Consider the following 17,014-nt stretch of genomic DNA (forward strand, 5'->3'; position numbering starts at 1 on the left):
TACAGCTGTTCTGCTTGGCAACTTGACAGAGAGAGACTCATTAAATAAACGTTCTATCGTTTGAAGGGAGAAAGTAAAACCCCCGGCATAAATATGAGTTCACATTTTTCTTATTATTTCCCGCAGGTGTGTGTTCTTCCCTTCTCTGTGTCTTTCTCTCTCTTACTCTTTGTTGGTGACCTCTTTTTACCTTTATCTTTTCCCTTTTCTTGGTTTCTGTCTGTAACCACTGTTCATAAACTGGTTATGATGAATTTACAGGTGGATTAAATCTTAGTTTGCCGCCTTTGTGGTAGATAAAAATTTTAGGAATCCAAAAACGATACCTACGCAATATTCTTAGAAGGTCAACACATTCAGGTTACAAAGGAAAAATTCTTATTCAGGTGACTTCCTCTACAATGTTGTTTGTTCGCAGCAGCTGTGGCAGCACCGCCAAATCCAGGAAGAAAGAATTTTATGCCATATAAGGGAAAAACAGTCAAAATCCTCTCCTCTTTACAGCACAATTCGGGTGACGGCCAAAGCTCTTAGTGTACATACAAGCAGGGGTTTTTGCACAATAATAGGGTGTGCTTCTCTGATGCTTTTCATTGGAAGACCTCATAGTACATTGCTGTTTTATTCCATAAAGCTGCCTCTTTCCCCTGGGCTGTCAGAATGGGAAGATGTGTTGTGATTTTTTTTTTTTTTTTTTCAAAGAGATTGCATTCCTTTCCTGGCTTTGTTCCAGCCCAGCTGCTTGTCATTCAGGGAGATACTGCGTTCTCGGTGCCAGGATATACCACTGTGTTTTCTTCTTCCCTGAGTGACATGTACTGATGGGTCACTGCCTGAAACAGTGGAACAAGGCATGGTGTGTGTCCACCCGAGAAGATTCGTTGTTTATTCTTCCCTAATTTCCATCTAGCAGCATCAGGTTCCCATCTTCATTAAGAAACAAAACAACCAACCAAACAAATAAAACCCCACAAACAATGCAAAGTAAACCGCCACAAATGCAAGAAAAAAGTCTTTTTTAACTTTTACATTAACGGCTAACATTGAGTGCATACTATATTCTGGATACTGTTTGAATCACTTGTCATATGTTGTGTCATTAATCCTCACATCAATGTCATGAGCTAGGTCCTATTATTATCCCCATTTTACAGATGAAGAAATTGAGTAAAAGTAGTGTTAAGTAAGTTGCTTAATGTCATGCAGCTGATAAGTTGCTGAGCCAAGCTCTGATTCCAGGCAATCTGACACAGTACATCTTAACTCTATCTAGATTCCAAAGGGTTGTGTATTGGAGTCACAAGCAAATAAAGGATAGATTCTCCAACTGCATAGTTGTTAGAAAATGGTGTATGTCCTGTTAAGGTAGCTATATTTCTTTTGGTATAAGATCGAACAGATGCTCCAAACCCAGTTCTACCCCATTCTGGAGGACCTAAGTACATTGTGGCACACCCATTTCTTACTGGCAGAAAAATTAAGAGGAGGGAAACTTCCTTCTCAATTGTGACTGGGATCATTTAGTGTGTCTGCACAATCCTAAATGAATTTAGAAAGTGAACAATTGGGAGGATGACTTTATTTTTTTCTGACTCACTTCTACATTACTTAAAAGTACACAGGAATAGGGGCTGATATATAAGGCGTTTGGGAGCTTTTTCCCATTGGCCATATGTTAACTTCTTTAGGTCAACAGAAGTCTGGAAGCAGGAGGCCACCACTCACTCTGCCTAAGAGTGTGTTTTTAATGTAATTCATGTTACATTGGGCATGAAGAAAGCAGACAGCTTTCTGAAATGAACTATTTCTGAGGGAGTACAATCATATTGCAAAGGAAACATCTAGAAGGAAGAAATTCATCCCTTAATTAGGGCTCTGAAATATTTTCAATCAACATATAGGTTGGTGCAAAAGTAACTGCGGTTTTTACCATTGATAGTGGCTAAAACCGCAATTACTTTTTCACCAACCTAATATCATGAAGAAGGAAAAGAAGCACAGTCCTTGCTAGAAAACAATGACAATCTCAATAGAAGAATCTAAGAGCTAGAAGACTCAGTTGAAAACAGCAGAATCATAGGGCAAACGTCCATGGGAGCTGATGAAGAGAGACTCAGTATTCAAAGACTTTTACAACTTCATAAGCAAAGCTTAAGACTCAGCAATAGGCTCACATCACACTCCTGGTCAAACCTAATGAGACAAGGACGGTAATGGGATATGCCTAGAACAACATAGAAAGGTGCTATTACCAGATCCACCTGGTTGAGGGTAAATACCAATTCCTTAATAAGGGAGGACTATAGACTAAACTCAAAACCGACTGAAATATTTTATAATTGCAAGCATATATACCTTGTATATTTTTCTCATTTACACACTGTGGTTTCAATAATCCTCAATAAATTTATTCACATCAATATCATTCTCTAAAGAATTTCTCTTAAGTCTTGTTCCACATGAGTCATTGAACCCCAAATTGAGCCAAATTTCAGATTCACCAATTAATTGCCTCCTGGTATTTCCTTGCCAACCACAGGCAGCTCAAGTTGGACATCATTAAAAGTGAACTTACCATTTTTCCCTAGCTCTCTTCATTTTCCTAGAGACCACATTTCAGAGAATGACAAAACCAGCTGCATTGTTTCTCAAGCCCGAAACATGGATGGTGACTTTTATGCATGTAAATATTTATTCATGTTTTTCTTTTATTATTATTTTTTCAACTTTTATTTTGGATTCAGACTTTACGTGTGCAGGTTCGTTACATGCGTATATTGTGTGATGCTGAGGTTGGGGATACAAATGATCCCATCACCCAGATAGTGAGCATAGTACCCAACAGTTTTCCAACCCTTGTCCCCATGCCTCCCAGTAGTCCCCAGTTTCTCTTGTTGTCATCTTTATGTTCATGAGTACCCAATGTTTAGCTCCCACTTAAAAGCAAGAACATGCAGTGTTTGTTGTTTTCGTTCCTGCATTAATTTATTTACGATAATGGCCTCCAGCTGCATCCACATTGCTGGAAAGAACATGATTTCATTCTTTTTTATGGCTGTTTAGTATCCCATGGTGTATATGTAGCACATTTTCTTTGTTCAATCTACCATTAATGGGCATCTAGGTTGATTCCATGTCTTTGCTGTTCTGAAGAGTGCTGCATTGAACACGTGTACACATGTGTCTTTTTTAGTAGAACAATTTATTTTCTTTTGGATACATTTATATCCTCCAGTAGTATATCTCTCTCTCTCTATAATGGGATTGCTGGGTCAAATGGTAGTTCTGCTTTGAGTTCTTTGAGAAATCTCTAAACTGCTTTCTACAGTAGCTGAGCTAATTTACATTCCCATCAATAGTGTATAAGCATTCCCTTTTCTCCACAGTCTCTCCAGCATCTGTTGGTTTTTGACTTTTTAATAACAGCCATTCCTACTGGTGTGAGAGGGAATCTCACTGTGGTTTTGACTTTCATTTCTCTAAGTTATGTTGAGCATTTTTTTCATGTTTGCTGACATATGAGAAGACATATGGTGTATGTCTTCTTGTGAGAAATGTCTGTCCATGTCTTTTGCCTGTTTAATGGGGTTAAGTTGGTTTTCGCCTGTTGAATTGTTGAAGTTCCTTATAGATTCCATATAGTAGACCTTTGTTGGAAGCATAGTTTGCAGATATTTTCTCCCATTCCATAGGTTGTCTGTATACTCTGTTGATAGTTTCTTTTGCTGTGCAGAAGCTCTTTAGTTTAATTAGGTCCCACTTGTGAATTTTTGTTTCTGTTGCAAGTGCTTTTGAGGACTTAGTCATACATTCTTTCCCAAGGCCAATGTCCAGAATGGTGTTTCTTAGGCTTTCTTCTAGGATTCTTATAGTTTGAGGTCTTACATTAAATCTTTAATCCATCTTAAGTTACTTTTTGTATATGGTGAAATGTAGGAGTGCAGTGTCATTTTTTCTGTGTATGGGTAGTCAGATATCCCAGGACCATTTATTGAATAGGAAGTTCTTTCCCCATTGCTTGTTTTTGTTGACTTTGTCAAAGATCAGACAGCTGTAGGTATGTGGCTCTGTTTCTGGGCTCTCTATTCTGTTTCATTGGTCTATATGCCTGTTTTTATAGCAGTAGCATGCTGTTTTTGTTGCTGTAGCCTTATAGTATAGTTTTAAGTTGGGTGATGTTATGTTTCCAGCTTTGTTCTTTTTGCTTAGTATTCCTTTGGCTTCTCAAGCTCTTTTTTAGTTCCGTATGAATTGTAGAATAGTTTTTTCTAGTTATATAAAAAATGACATTGGTTGATTGATAGGAATAGTGTTGAATCTGTAGATTGCTTTGGGAAGTGTGGCCATTTAAATAATACTGATTCTTCCAATCCATGAACATAAAATGTTTTTCCATTTGTTTGTGTCAACTATGATTTCTTTGAGGAGTGTTTTGTAGTTCTCCTTGTGGAGCTCTTTCACCTTCTTGGGTAGATGTATTCCTAGGTATTTTATTTTTTTGTAGCTATTGTCAATGAGACTGCATTCTTGATTAGGCTCTGAGCTTGAACATTATGGGTATATAGAAATGCTATGGATTTTTGTACATTGATTTTGCATTGTGAAACTTTATTGAAGGTGTTTATCAGTTCCAGAAACCTTTGGCAGGGTCTTTAGGGTTTTCTAGGCATAGAATCATATTGTCAGTGAAGAGAGATAGTTTGACTTCTTCTTTACCTGTTTGGATGCCTTTTATGTCCTTATCTTGCTTGATTAGTCTGCCTGGTACTTCTAGTATGACATTGAATTGGAATGGTAAGAATGGGCAACCTTCTCTTGTTCCACTTCTCAATGGAAATGCTTTTTTTTTCTTTTTTATTTTTTTGGTCTGTTTAGTATGATGTTGGTTGTGCATTTGTCATAGATGACTCTTCTTATTTTCAGGTACATTGCTTCAGTGCCTAGTTTGTTGAGTTTTTCTTTTTCTTTTTTTTTTTTTAAATCATGAAGGGATGTTGGATTTTGTCTAAAGCTTTTTCTACCTCTTTTATGATGATCGGGTTTTTTGTTGTTAACTATCTTTATGTGGTAAATCAAATTTATTGATTTGTGTATGTTGCATGAACTTTACACCCTAGGAATGAAGGCTACATCATCATGGTGAATTAACTTTTCAATATGCTGTTGAATTCGATTTGCTAGTATCATGTTGAGGATTTTTGTATGTATGTTGATCAGGAATATTGGCCTGTAGTTTTTTTTTCTTTGTGTCTTTGCCTGGCTTTTGTATCAGGTGAATCCTGGCTTCACAGAATGAGTTAGGACGGAGTCCTTCCTCTTTCTGTTTTTGGAATAATTTCTAAAGAATTGAAACAAGCTCTTCTTTGTACGTCTAATAGAATTTTGCTGTGAATCTATTTGCTCTGGAGCTTTTTTTGGTTTGTAGGGTTTTTTTAATTACTGATCAATTTTGGAACTTGGTACTGGTCTGTTAAGGGTTTCAATATTTCTTTCTGATTAAATGTTAGTTGATTGTGTGTTTCTAGGAATTTATGTATTTCCTCTTTCATAGTTTGTGTGTGTAGATGTGTTCATAGTTGTCTCTGAGAATCTTTTGTATTTCTGTGGGATCAGTGCTGTCACTTTTGTTGTTTCTGATTGTGCTTATTTGGATCTCTCTCTTTTTGTTGTTAATCTAGCTAGTGGTTTCTTGATCTTGTTTATTCTTTCAAAGAATCCACTTTTAATTTTGTTGATTTTTCTTTGTATAGATTTTTGTGTCTCAGTCTCATTCAGTTCCACTCTGACTTTTAGTTACTTCTTGATTTTGCTAGCTGTGGGGTTAGTTTCTTTATCTTTTTCTAGTTCCTGTAGGTGTGATGTTAGATCATTAATTTGAGATCTTTCTAGCTTTTTGAGGTGGGTATTTAGTGCTATAATCTTTTGTCATAACATTGCTTTTGCTGCATCACAGAGATTTTGGTATGTTGTGTCTCTGTTTTCATTTATTTAAAGGAAATTGAAAAAAAATTTCTTCCTTAATTTCATTGTTTACCCAGAAAGTCATTTAGGAGCAGGTTGTTATTAATTTCATGTAATTTTGTGGTTTTGAGAGATTGCTTTCTGTTTCATTCCACTGTGGTGTGAGAGTATTTTTATGTTTTTGAATTTATTGAAATTCAATAAATTTGAATGGCTTAGCATGTGGTTGACCTTGGAGTATGTTCTGTGTGTAGATGTGAAGGATGTACATTCTATGGTTGCTGGGTAGAGTATTTTGTAGATATCTATTAGTTACCATTTGTCAAGTGTCATATTTAAGTCCAGAATTTTTTTTGTTAGTTTTCTGCCTCAATGATCTGTCTAATGCTGTCAGTGGGGTTTAAGTTCGATTGATGATTTCTTCTACTTCTCTCTTTCTTATTCTTTCTCTCGCACCACCTCATCCAATTGATTCACAATGCCTACACCTTCTATTTTCTAAATAACTCTTTAATTGCCTTTTCCTCTTTACCAGTGTCTTTAAGTTCACAATCTTTTCACTTCTAACCTATATTATTGTCTTTCTGTCTCCACTGACCACATTCCTATGTGCTCTTCTCTTTGCTTTGGAGATTTTTCTAACATGCATATCTGATCACATTACTTCTCTGTTTAAACTCCTTCAGTAGTTCTGTAGAGGCTTCAGGACAAAACTAAACTCTGCCTTACTGAATTAAGCAGCTGATGATTTGAACTCTGGTTATCTCCACCTCATACCCCTACCTCATTCTTTGCATGCAATGCTCCAGATGGGCTACTGGATCAGGTCTTGCTATCTTTATATATGCTGTTCTCTCTATCAGTCCCTACTTGTCCTTCACAACTCAGCTCATGCTATCTTCTGCAGAAAGCTTTTAAACGATAGACCCCAGTTACCCCAGTTATATAGTTAAGACTCCAATTTTTCTTCGTTTCTTCAATATTTTTCCAATCCTTCTCTTTACCACATCTATGATATCAGGCTTCTCTTATTCTATATCAGTTATTTATTAAAATATTAGCTTGATTTTTTTTCTAATGTCCTTTTCCTGTCTCTATTCTTTGTCTTTATGCATATATTAATATATGTCTATTGGTGCTGAATTTTGGCTTAGTCTTTTCTATATCCCTATTTTGTTTCTCTACATATTTTCCATATGATGTTTTATAAAGGAAGAAATATTTCATAAAGGACCTCATAATTCCACTTTATTAATAACACTAACCTAAGGAAAGCCCAAGACAAACACATCAAACTTTTTCACTAAGTTTTTTAACTTAGTCTTGCTGTAATCACACTGTTCTCAGCAGTTAAACGCTTAGTTGTATCAAAGACTAATATACTTTATTGGTGCATAATCTTCAAAGAGAGTCTTAAAGTCTCCAAACCAGAGAGCTAGCACAGGCGTAGGTCAGAAGTCCACAGCGTGCTCATGACTTATTGTAAAGTAAAGGTTTCTGTTTGTCAATGATAAGACAAATAGACTAAGATCAGCCCCATTCATAAATTTGGTCTGGGTCAGATGCAATTCATAGATATCAACCAATAGATGTGTGAATTGCAATTGTTAGTGGCCTTGAACTGCCCCACCTTGAATCCAGGAAATCAATGTGGCTTTGTTCAGCAGTGACTGCCTGAAAGGACCATAAATCAGGAGCCTCCATAGAACCCTTTTATTGTCAAGGTAATGGCAAAGAAAAATGATAGCAGTTATTCCATTTACAGAGTTTAGCCTTTTTTCTTCTTTCTGATTGCTGTTTCTCCCAGTTTTCTTTTTGCATCTGAATAATCAGAGCATGTAGCTTTTGAATTTTTTTCCTAGAGAAATGTGTGATATAAAACAGCATAAAGTTCTCAGAAGGATGTCTTAAATAATTTGTCAAAACTCTTATGGCTATGCTGTAGTTTGAACTGACCAACGAAGTGGTCATCCAAAATTAGAGTTTTATACCTTTGTTAACTGTTAGCCACCATTTTTAATTTCATATCATAATTATATATCAGACCCAGGCCATTATACATGCTATCTATGTGACTGAAATTTTTTCATTTTCCCCTATAAAAAGTGATTAGTAGCAGTAGATTGCTGATGGCAATGCTATGACAGTTTAAGTGCCATATGGTTTAAGAACCATACATGGTTCTGTATAGTCATGATGCCCTGACATTTTCGTATGTTGTGGTCTGTTGTGTCTTGCCAGAGATTTTCCAGTAATATTTCTCAAGGTACCAAATATTATGAGTTTCTAGTTTTGTAAATTAGACTAGATTTGCAGCGATCTTTATGATGATGCTGTTACTGCCATTTAATTTCTTTAGTGGGAGAGATAGTGTTGCTAGTGTTGCTAGAGCCATTTGTCCTAGGTATGTTAGCTAAATGCTAATTGTTGCTCAATATCTGCTCTCTTTCTTTTCCTTAGTAAAAGAAGACCAGCTTTTTCAAGTAGATAGATGGGTGGTTAGAATAAAGACTGTATTTCCCAACCATTCTTGTAGATAGATGTGGCCATTTACTATGTTCTGGCCAATGGAATGAAGGGGAAGTAATGTGCGGCTTATAGAAAGTGTCTCCAAAGGGAATGGCTTGCTATTTTTTCTTCTTTCTTTTTTCTAGATGACTGGAATACAGATACGATGGCTGAGGCACCTGCAGCCATGTTGGACCTTGGGAAAGGAAGTCACATCAGAAAAGGAACAGGGTCTCTTATTCTGTGGAGCCTTATAGCTGCCCAACTGCTGTACTTAACAGATGTGTGAGAGAACTAAGTTTCTAACTTATTTAAGCTTCAGCTATTTTTTTTCTGAACTAAATTCTCATTATTACAAAATACAAACAAAATAAAGATTGAGAACTGACACTGACAATTCCATGTTTCCTAAATTCCCAGCCAACATTTCTGAATGCTGAACCTTTCCAGGTGGGTGACCTGCAGGCCCTTTCAATCTAAATTTAACAAATTCAGCTTATTATCTTAACCTCAAAATTTTCTCCTCTTGTGTTTTTTTAAAGTTTTTGTTAATTCCAAATGAAATCTTTAAAAACATCTTTAGTTCCTACCCTTCTCTCACCAATTATGTGAGTGAACCCAGCAGAGTTAAGATTTTCTTCTGAAATGGTCTTAACAAAATCAGAATACAATCTTAAGTTTCTCCATGAGTTTCTGTAGAAAATTAGATGTGTTTATCAACTTGTGCCAAGTTGTTCCTTGCTCTTCGTATAACTGTCCCATCTTTTACACATTAATTATTAATTTTGCCTTACCAGAGTTGCTATTTAATACTTTAATTCTACTTCTGGAGAACTGATTGCATTTTGCCCAAGGTGTAATCCCGCTTTCTGAAACTACAGATAAGTTATATGAAAATTCTTTAAAAATGAATAGACTATGTACATCTAAAATATTCCTAATATATTTCATATTATTTTGATGCCATTCTGAAAGTGAAACAATAATTCATATCTTTAGTATCAATAATAAACATTAAAAAAGTGTTGCATCTAAAGTTTGAAATACTGAAGTGTACAAAATTTCTGTCCTAGAAAGTGATGCTTAAAGAAATGTTAGTAGCTTGGCATAGGTTTAATTCTGAATCATTATTGTAATTGGCAACTATCATTATTTGTAGCTACCCATTATCTTCTAAATGGCCTTCAGAAATGATGGAGAAACTGACACATGAGTATTTCCTGCCCTACATGGATTTTGAACTTGAATTCCCAACCTTGCTTGCATCTAGATACAGGCACATGACCCAAGCCCCACCAGTCAGATGAACCCAATTGAAACTTCAGTTCAAAAGCATCCAGTATGAGGGAGCAGTGAAGTTTGCATTTTCCTGATGCAAATGTTGGAAGAAGTATTTGACTTTGGCGGGGGCCGGGGGTTGGGGGGGGGGCGGGGAATAATTTGTGCAAAAGTTCCTAATGAAAAAATGACATTGCTCTGGGTTGTAGTGATATAATCAGAGATGCGTTCCAGCATATGGTGCTCAGAGGCAGCTCTGGTAGCTGTGGTTTTCTCATCAGCCTGTCTCTGTCATGTTCCTGGAAACACATCTATACACTTATTGTTATATTCCTCAGGTAAGTTCTGAGAAATACAAACCATCACTGTTTATTTACTTACATTTTTAAATCAAATTTCTGATTTATTCATGTATTCCAGTTTATCCTAAGATGGTGATATATGCCTCGGTATTAATTTGGCTAAATTTATATAATTTTGATAAATATATAACATAGATATTTTAAAAGTTTATTAATGTATAATTGACATCCAATAAATTGTACTTATAAAGTATTTAATTTGATGCACTTTTACACATGTATACATCTGTGAAACTATTGCCAGAGTCAAGATAGTTAATCTATCCATCACACCCAATGTTTCTTTATTTTATTTTACTTTAAGTTCTGAGATACATGTGCAGAACATGCAGGTTTGTTACATAGGTATGTATGTGCCTTGGTGGTTTGCTGCACCCATCAACCTGTCATCTAGGTTTTAAGCCCCACACGCTTTAGGTATTGGTCCTAATGCTCTCCCTCCCATTGTCCCCACCTCCTGACAGGCCCCAGTGTGTGATGTTCCCCTCCCTGTGTCCATGTGTTCTCATTGTTCAACTCCCACTTATAAGTGAAAACATGCACACTCAACGTTTCTTAATGCCTTTTCATTATCTCTCCTTTTTGCCTACCCTCTCTGTCTCTAGTTGACTCTTGATCTCTTTCTGTCACTATAGATTAGTTTGAATTCTAACACTTTATATAAATGGAATCATACAGTATGGATTATCTTTTTGTCTAGCTTCTTTCACCAAACTTTCACCATAATTATTTTGAGGTCCCTCCACGTTGTTGTGTTTGGCAATCAATGGCTCATTTATTTTCATTGCTGAGTATTCCATGGTGCGAATGTACTACAATGTTTTTTACTCACTCATCTGTATGAATATCAGAATATTTGGGTTTGTTTCTAGCTACTACAAAATGAAGCTGCTAAGAGCATTAGTGTGCAAATGTTTTCTTTTTTTTTTGAGACAGAGTCTCGCTCTGTCGCCCAGGCTGGAGTGCAGTGGCCTGATCTCAGCTCACTGCAAGCTCTGCCTCCCGGGTTTATGCCATTCTCCTGCCTCAGCCTCCCGAGTAGCTGGGACTACAGGCGCCCGCCACCTCGCCTGGCTAGTTTTTTTTTTTTTTTTTTTTTTTTTTTTTGTTTTTTTTTGGTAGTGAGGGGGTTTCACCGTGTTTGCCAGGATGGTCTCGATCTCCTGACCTTGTGATCCGCCTGCCTCGGCCTCCCAAAGTGCTGGGATTACAGGCTTGAGCCACCGCGCCCGGCCTAGTGTGCAAATGTTTTATGGGTATTTGTTGTCATTTCTCCTGGGGGAAAGGAGGGATCCAATGGGTGGATCATGTGGTGAGTGTATGTTAGGCTTTCTATGAAGCTTAAAAATTGTTTACCAAAGTGGTATTTTATATTCCCACCAGCAGTGTATAGGAGTTCCAATTCTTTGAAGACCTCACCAAGATGTGCCATGGCTAGTCTTTCAAATTGTAACCATTCTTATAGGTAGGTAATATCATCTCATGGTAGCTACAACTTGCATGTCTCTAATGGCTAAGTTTTTGAAAGATTTCCTTGTTACAGAATCCTAGATTGACAGATTTTTTTTCTAGTAGTTTAAATATGCTTATCCTTAATCCTTAATCATCCTTTCATCCTCATCTTTTTTCTTTCTACATGTTTCCTTTTTTCTCAATTTTCAAGATTTTTCTCTTTATTAATGGTTTTGGGCAATTTTATTATAATATTCCTTGGTGTAGTTTTCTTCACGTTTCTTGTGCTTGAGGATCATTGAGCTTGCTTCTACTATTGGTTTACAGTTTTTATCAAATTTAGAAGATTTTAACCACTGATTTTCACATAGTTTTCTGTTCCCTAATTTCTCCCTTTTGGGGAGTCATATATTGGACCACTTGAAGTTGCCTAACAGTTTACTATTGCTTTGTTTATTTTTTTAGAAAAATTTTTTCTTTTCATGTTTCATTTTTTACAGTTTCCATTGCTATGTGTTTGAGTTCATTGCTCTTTTCTTCTGCAATATATACTTAGGAGTTAATCCCATCCAGCAGATTTTTAATATCAGACATTGTAGTTTTTATCTCCATAAGTTCAATGCTTGTTTTTAAAAATATCTCTCAAGACTCTACTTAACTGTTTTTACCTATGAAATTCAGTCATAATAACTACTTTAATTTCCTTATCAATTCTAAAATTTGGGTCAGTTCTGGGTTAGTTTTGATTGACTTATTTTTCTCCACATTATGAATATTTCCTGCGTCTTTGCATGCCTGGTAATTTTTTATTGGATGTCAGACACTGATTTATTTGATGCTAGAGATTTTTGTTTTATAATAAATATCCTTGAGTTTTGTTATAGGTCACAGCTAATTACTTGGTAACAGTTTGAGCCTTTTGGATCTTGCTCTTATAACTTCTTAGGTGGAATCAGGCCCATATATAGACTATAGCTAATTATTTCCCACTATTGAAACAAAGCTTCTCTGATTCTAATATTCTGTGAATTAGGTCTTTTAGTCTTTCTGTTCCCTCTGATCTTTCCAGGTGGTTCTTTTTCTAGCCTTGGGTAACTTCTTCGCATGCGAGTGTTGAATACTTCAGGGAGACCATCTGCAAATCACCAAAGTTCTTGATATATTCTGGATACATGTCTTTTCCAGTAATATGATTTACAAATATTTTCTGCCAGTCGGTGTTTTATGTTTTCATGTTCTTAACAATGTTTCTGAAGTCAAACTTTTAAGTTTTGATAAAGTCCAATTTATCATTCTTGTATTTTAAGGATCAAGCTTTGTGGTGTAGTTAAGTGTTACGTTAAGAATTTTTTTTTTAATTTTAGCCAGAGTAGATTTTGTTGTTTGCAAGTGAGAAATGTAACTGATATGATAATTAAAGAAAAAGGCCAAGAGAAGTACATTTTCATTCCATAAATTTTGAATCTAAAATGTGAGTGAGATACTCTGGAATCATAACAATTTATTCTGGACTTATAGTTTCTAAATTTTAAATCTAAAATGTGAGTGAGATACTCTGGAATCATAACAACTTATTCTGGACTCATAGTTGCTGTTGCTTGCCTTTGCTTCTGTCAACCAGATGGTGCTATTGGATTGGCTACCAAGGAACATCCTTATCTGAATGGCTGAGGTTGTATCGATCTAAAAAATCTCCAGACATAATAGTGGACAGTTGCTATCACTTCTTGGTTTCATGGACCTCATCACCATCTTATATAATTAGAAAGAGCATACTACCATCTTGGGGAGACCTCAAATACAAAAAGAACACGTCCAAATTAAAATACCTCATGATAAATCTGTGATTTAGTCTTGGGTTCTTATGAGCAGGTAAAAGTGCTCTGTTCTATTGGAAATCATTTGATTGTGAAAAATGTTCTGACAGAGATCAATAATTAAATTAAGTGAAAAATTATATTAATCCATAAATAAGGCAGTTAATCCATTATTTACTGTAAACAACTTAAAGCTACCATGGAATTCCAACATCTGAGCAAATTCTGATGAAATAAGGAAAGAACTGAATTAGAAAATGGGAGATCCAGGTTAAAGTCCTGGCCTTAACACTAACTAGCTGTGAGATATTGGGCAACTCTCTTTTCTTACCTAAGCTTCTGTTTTGTCATCTGTAAAATAAGCATGGGTGAGGTAATGTGAAGTTCTTTATGTTTTTTCTGGACCTCACTGTCAGTATGGAGAACCAACTGGAAATACCTTCTTCACTGGCTTAAACCAGCAGACTTTATTTTAGGACAGAGTGGATAGTTTGTTGCTAACAACTTTGGGGGATACTGGAGAAGGAAGAACCTGAAAAGGTAAGTTGGTTGTGGTGTTTGCACACTTTATTAAATTTCTTGTATAGATGTATGAGGTACAAGTGCAGTTTTGTTCCATGGATATATTGCATAAATATATTGCATAATGGTGCAATATATCCATGGGTTTAGTGTAACCATTACCTACGTAATGTATATTGTACCTGCTAAACAATTTCTCCTCTCTCACCTCCCTACTCTCCCACCTTTCCAAGTCTCCAGTGTCTTTTATTCTACACTCTGTGCCCACGTGTACACATTATTTAATCCAAAGAATGAATGCTCATGCAGGCACATATAAAGTGCTTGGCGTTATTTCCTGCAGTGGGTGTGCCTGAAGGTGAGGCAGAGATGGACCAGAAAGATTGACGTTTCTTTGGCCAGCAATACTGACCCTTTGCTCTTTACTAGAGGCAATGGCTTAATTGTGCAAATCAAATATGTGCTTAGTGGAGGGTACCTGAGGTCGAGGGCTAGCCATATAGATGACTATGAGGGAAATGCAGTCTGCATTCTATGATGGTCATTACTTTTTGTATATTCCCCAAAGTTTTGGTATACCATATTAATAAAACAATATATGCAAAAGCACCTACCAGAACAGCTGTTAGAATGCAGGCACTCAATGAACATAACTTCCCTTTTCCCAGCTTCCCCATGCCTTCCTTCTAACATGTACTATGCTCTTTGTCTTATATAAACCTCTGGAGCCCTCTTACGGGTCTCTAACCATTCAGGGTTCTCAGTTTGAATCTGCCCTAGGCTTTGATTTTTTTTCTATAGTTTTATAAACATTTATTGACTGTACATATTTTTCTTTCTGGAACCTACATGATATCTAGCTAGTGTAACCAAAGGGCAATTTATTTAGAAACAAGATATTAACTTAACTTAACTAATATTTATTGAATGCTTACTGTATACTAGTTAATATTATAGTGAGGAGGATATAGTAGGAAACAAAACTAATCCAAGTTCCTGTCTCTATGGAGTTTACACTCAAAATAATGCAAAGTAGGACTAAAATTAAGTAGTGGATATATTATTTTTGTCATCCCAAATATATTTATCTGTTTTCTCATGTTATGGTTTCTGTATCCCAGTATTCCTATGCGGAACTTGTCATCCTTATGTGATTGGAGTCTTAGTGGGACTGTACCTAGAAGTACTCCAATCTCCCTTAGCTAATTCATGGACATGGTGGACCATGCTGGACCAGCGAGATTCTCTGTTAGGTTGAGTAACAAGAAAATAATTGGAGTGAATTCAGCTCAAAGATGGCACTCTGACAAGGTCATTGACTCCTGTTTCCTAGAACCTCAGAGCTTTACTAGCTCTTGTTGGTTCCAAGGCTTTATTTTTTGGCTGTTCTTTCTGTGCAAAACCTCCTTCAGTGTTTCTTATTTAAGTTGCTGACTGTACTTTTGTGTTGCTTGGAATCCAGTTGTCCTAACTTATACCAAATCTGGTAAAGGAAGAAGTATCAGTTTTTAAAATCTCAACTTATTCAAATTCAATTCTCAGGTCTCATCCACTGAACAGACAGGAAATTAAACCTAATTTTTATTGGAAGGGAATAGGAGATCCTCCTTTCCTGTAGTGATAAGAACAAAGGAGTCTCTCATCATCATCAGTCATTTTTCTACTTGGGTCACTGAAATACCTATTATCCCAGCTTCTGTGCCACACCAAGGACAAGGAAATCTTTCATATGGCTGAGTATCGCTGAGTTAGGCTTCAGCTTCTACAGGCACACCATGTAAAACTTAGTATATATAAGCACATATAATTTCTCTGAAATTTTGTACTTTCCAGCTATCATTCTGATGCAAAACCTCCCTCAGATAATTAACTTATCTGAGAGACTATGCTATGTTTTAAGAACAGCTCAAACTATCATGTTCATTCTGTCTTGTTCACTCACCTGTCCTCTCTACATTACTCTGGATTTGTGTACTGAACTCAAGGGAACAATTAATTTATTCATTCATTTAGCATGCATTTAGTAAATTTTTCATGTCTTCCAGGTCCTGCATGAGGCTTTGAAATTATAAAGAACTTATAGTTTCTGCGTGATGATGATTGACAGTTAGAGTGGGGAAGGTAAAAGTTTAGTGAGCTGGTGGCTAAATAATCAAATAATTTTGGCAGTGATAAGGGACACAATAGAGGTCTAAAAGTAGGCATAATGGGAGCACAGAGGAAGCTCTTGAGTCTGTTTGGAGATGTCATACCAGTGATGGCTTGCAGGAGAGGATAGCTGGGCTGAGCCTTAGGAAACAAATAGAAATTTGCTTAATATACAGGTGGAGTAGGAGTAGTACATTCCAAGCAAAGTAAAATGGAGAGAGAGAGAGAGAAAGAGAGGAGGAGGAAGAAGAAGGAGCACCTGTAGGAGAAAGAGAAAGACAAGGACAAGGGCAAGGTTGGGAAAAGGAGCCTGGGTGAGAGAAAAGAATGGCACGTGCTAGAAAATGCAAGCAGTCCCACGTGACTGGTATGACCGCAGTGAAGAGTCCATTGGGGAACTAATGGGAGACAAGCATGGAAAGGGAGGCAGAGAACAAAGTGTGGTGAGTAAAGAATGAGGGATGAACTCATGTCCTTTGCAGGGACATGGATGAAGCTGGAAACCATAATTCTCAGCAAACTAACACAGGAACAGAGAACCAAACACCACATGTTCTCACTCACAAGTGGGAGTTGAACTATGAGAACACATGGACACAGGGAGGGGAACGTCTCACAGTGGGGTCTGTCCTGGGGTGGAGGGGTAGAGGAGGGATAGCATTAGGAGAAATACCTAATGTAGATGATGGGTTGATGGGTGCAGCAAACTACCATGGCACATGTATACTTATGTAACTAACCTGCACATTCTGCACATGTATCCCAGGACTTAAAGTATAATAATAGTAAAAAAAAAAAAAAAAAAAAAAAAAAGAATGAGTTTTATGAATAGGCTCTCATGGGTGAAAATTCCAGCTTTATTCCTTCGGTGCCATGGACTCAAGGAAGTTACTCAACTCAGTTTTCTTATCTGTAAAAGAGAGAAGGCGGTAACATGTCCATTTTAACATACTGAAAAGACTAAAT

General features: G+C 36.5%; 1 protein-coding gene across 3 annotated transcripts in view; it reads left to right on the forward strand.

Annotated features, from left to right (window-relative positions):
* The window catches only part of CPS1 (carbamoyl-phosphate synthase 1), a 191,680-nt gene that overhangs the window by 25,479 nt on the left and 149,187 nt on the right, over positions 1-17,014 (forward strand). The window contains exon 2 of one of the 3 annotated variants that reach the window (XM_031936522.1): positions 9,629-9,745. The exons of 1 other annotated variant lie outside the window; for it this stretch is intronic. Coding sequence is in view for 1 of the 2 variants with exons in the window: in XM_031936521.1 (XP_031792381.1) it covers positions 9,842-9,859 (18 nt within the window). In the remaining variant the exon portion in view is untranslated. Of the gene's footprint in view, positions 1-9,628; positions 9,746-9,792; positions 9,860-17,014 lie in introns of those variants that run through there. One more of the 3 variants, XM_031936521.1, reaches the window with a different exon arrangement.

Source organism: Piliocolobus tephrosceles, chromosome 11, assembly GCF_002776525.5.
Source record: "Piliocolobus tephrosceles isolate RC106 chromosome 11, ASM277652v3, whole genome shotgun sequence".
In the NCBI taxonomy this organism is placed as follows: Eukaryota; Metazoa; Chordata; class Mammalia; order Primates; family Cercopithecidae; genus Piliocolobus; species Piliocolobus tephrosceles.